The 2,731-nt window shown below is 30.6% G+C and overlaps 1 protein-coding gene across 1 annotated transcript; it reads left to right on the top strand.

The window, feature by feature from the left end:
• Positions 1-302: 302 nt before the first annotated feature.
• On the top strand, positions 303-1,372 carry LOC127151143 (uncharacterized). The gene is made up of 2 exons (XM_051090556.1): positions 303-690; positions 1,264-1,372. Exons 1-2 carry the CDS (start codon positions 373-375, stop codon positions 1,282-1,284), a joined length of 339 nt encoding a protein of 112 aa, XP_050946513.1. The 5' UTR covers positions 303-372; the 3' UTR covers positions 1,285-1,372.
• Positions 1,373-2,731: the final 1,359 nt, after the last annotated feature.

Raw genomic sequence — 2,731 nt, 5'->3', positions numbered from 1 at the left:
TTTCATTTTCAGATATTTTTTTAGTGTCTCTAAGCTTCAACTCTAAATAATTAAGCTGTTTCTTTCCTTCCTTAATGAGGACTTAAGTGTTCATTTTAAGTTAGCTCGGCAGACAGCTATTATTCCGGCCTTGTCTGGACATTATATTAATCTCTGAATAGTATATGACTTAATCGTGGGACAATTATATTGGCTTGTTTCTTGGCTAATACTTTGAAGCCACCTCAGTGATTATTTCTGAATAGAATTATTGCTGAATAGAATTATTTCTGAATAGAATTATTGCTGACAAACACTGAATAGAATTATTTCTGGATTCAAATGTGGTATTATCTTCTGTACATCTAATGGTGAATAACTATCAATTACATCATGATGGTTTCATTAAATAATTTCTCTGTTGATTTGAAACCAATTCCCATGTTAACATTTTCACGAGTCTTTTGGTTCATTTCCATATTCCCTTTTGCTGAAAAATGCATGGAACTGCACTGTTGTAAAGTTCTTACAAGAAGTATGCTTTCCCCATCTTTCTTTCGTGTGCTACTCATCCCTTCATACTCCTCCGATCAGGCCTTTGAGGAAGCCATTGCTGAGCTGGACACTCTGGGTGAAGAATCATACAAGGACAGTACCCTCATCATGCAACTATTGAGGGACAACCTTACTCTCTGGACTTCAGATGCGCAGGTCAGTGAACACCATCCACCCTAAAAAAAATATGAGAAACATAGGGTTCCTTGGTATAGTATAAGTTTGGGTAGTTGGTTTCAAAACGTTATACTTTACCCTTGGTTTTGACTTTAGTTTCCATTTAGTCCATAGTTTCAACATTTTACACTTTTTTCCAAGTTTCACTAAAACTCACTTTTGATCTCGGACATGTTAGCTTTTAGTTAATTTTTAAAAATAATTATAATTTGAGCATTTTAACTAATTTTAGCCATGATAAAAAAATTAGTGAGTAATAATTTAATTCTTTTGAATGAGTATTTAGTAAAAAAACAATGGTAAAAATCTAAATCTTGAAACTTAGAGATTAAATGAAAATAAGACCTCCAAACTTTAAGGTAAAATATAACATTTTGAAACCAAATACCAAATAAAAACTAAACACAATGTACCATTTTGAGGTACATTTTGAAATCTAAAGACGAAATAGAAAATTTCTCAAAAGAAACTCTCAGAATTGACAAATTGCAGCCTCTATTCCCTTTTATTAGGAGGGCATTAACATAAATGAATTATGTGGAATTGTTGCAGGACCAGTTAGATGAGTCATAGAAGGGCATCATAAGCTCGACCTGTTCTGTGCTTGTGAATGGTGGGGGGAGGAGGTGGGCTTCAAATGTCATTTACTTTATGGACTATTCTGTAATTATTTAATTCTTGTATTAGAATCTTTTTTCATGTACTATTGTAGAATGTATATATAAACATAATATTAATATTTTATTTTGTGTATTCAAATGTAAACGACAAATGTTATAGTTTCTAACATAATATGAATTTCATTGATTTGTTGGCGTGTGAAAAACATATTTATCTACATTGACCCAATGTCGGTCTATAGGACAATAATGTAACAATTAAATAAAAATAAATTTGTAAAAATGAATAAAAAAACTAGGCTTTAATGTCGGTTTTAAACCGACATATCAGAGTTCAACCGACATTACAGAGGGCTTTAATGTCGTTTTTAAACCGACATTAAAGCCCAACCGACATTAAAGGGCTTCAATAACACCATCAAAGATGTCGGTTGAAAACTGACATTAAAGGCCTTTAATGTCGTTTTTAAACCGACATTAAAGAGGCCTTTAATGTCGTTTTTAAACCGACATTAAAGCCCAACCGACATTAAAGGCCTTTAATAACGCTCACAAAGATGTCGGTTGCCAAGTGACATTAAAGGCCTTTAATGTCGGTTTTAAACCGACATTAAAGGCCAAAATTCTTCTAGTGCACTTTTAATCTCCAATATATCTTCATTTGAAAACTTGTTGAAATATCTTTTACAGTATGCCATGAATTTCAAAAGATTATTATTAGAGAGAGGATGGATTATAAACAACTTTTATAACTTCATTCAATCTTAGGTTAAATTAGAAATTTGGTTGTTGAAAATTTAGAGTCTTAGTTTTGATTTGGTTGTTATGGTTTTATTAAGTGTTGGAAAACAAATGTTGATTATTGTTGTGCTGTGTCGAACCACTGTCTTGAAAGCAAAATTTGACACGACCTTGGTGCTAAATCGCATACGCCGGTTGCTCCCCAATGTTAACACAACTTTCAACTCAAACATGCACTTACAGGAGTAGGAATGGAAGCAAAGGAAAAACTTTTGTTCAGAGAGAAAGAAAACTAGATTTTTTCTTGGAAAGAAGAAAGAACTTCACCACATTAAAAAACCCTATTTTTCAAAAATCCTTTCTCCAATATATATGTATATGTATATACACATATATATACACATATATACATACATACATATGGATACATAAATATGGATACATAAATATACATACATATATGTATGGATACATGTGTGTGTATATATATATATACATGTATGTATGTATGTATGTATATATATATATATCTATGAATATATATCTATCTATATATACATATATCTATCTATATATACATATATTTATATATAAATAAAGTATAATGATTTTAGAACAAAAAAATAATAACAATTATTATTATTAATTTTCAATTGAAA

Source organism: Cucumis melo, chromosome 10, assembly GCF_025177605.1.
Source record: "Cucumis melo cultivar AY chromosome 10, USDA_Cmelo_AY_1.0, whole genome shotgun sequence".
NCBI classification, from domain to species: domain Eukaryota; kingdom Viridiplantae; phylum Streptophyta; class Magnoliopsida; order Cucurbitales; family Cucurbitaceae; genus Cucumis; species Cucumis melo.
This window is presented reverse-complemented; position numbering and strand designations above follow the sequence as displayed.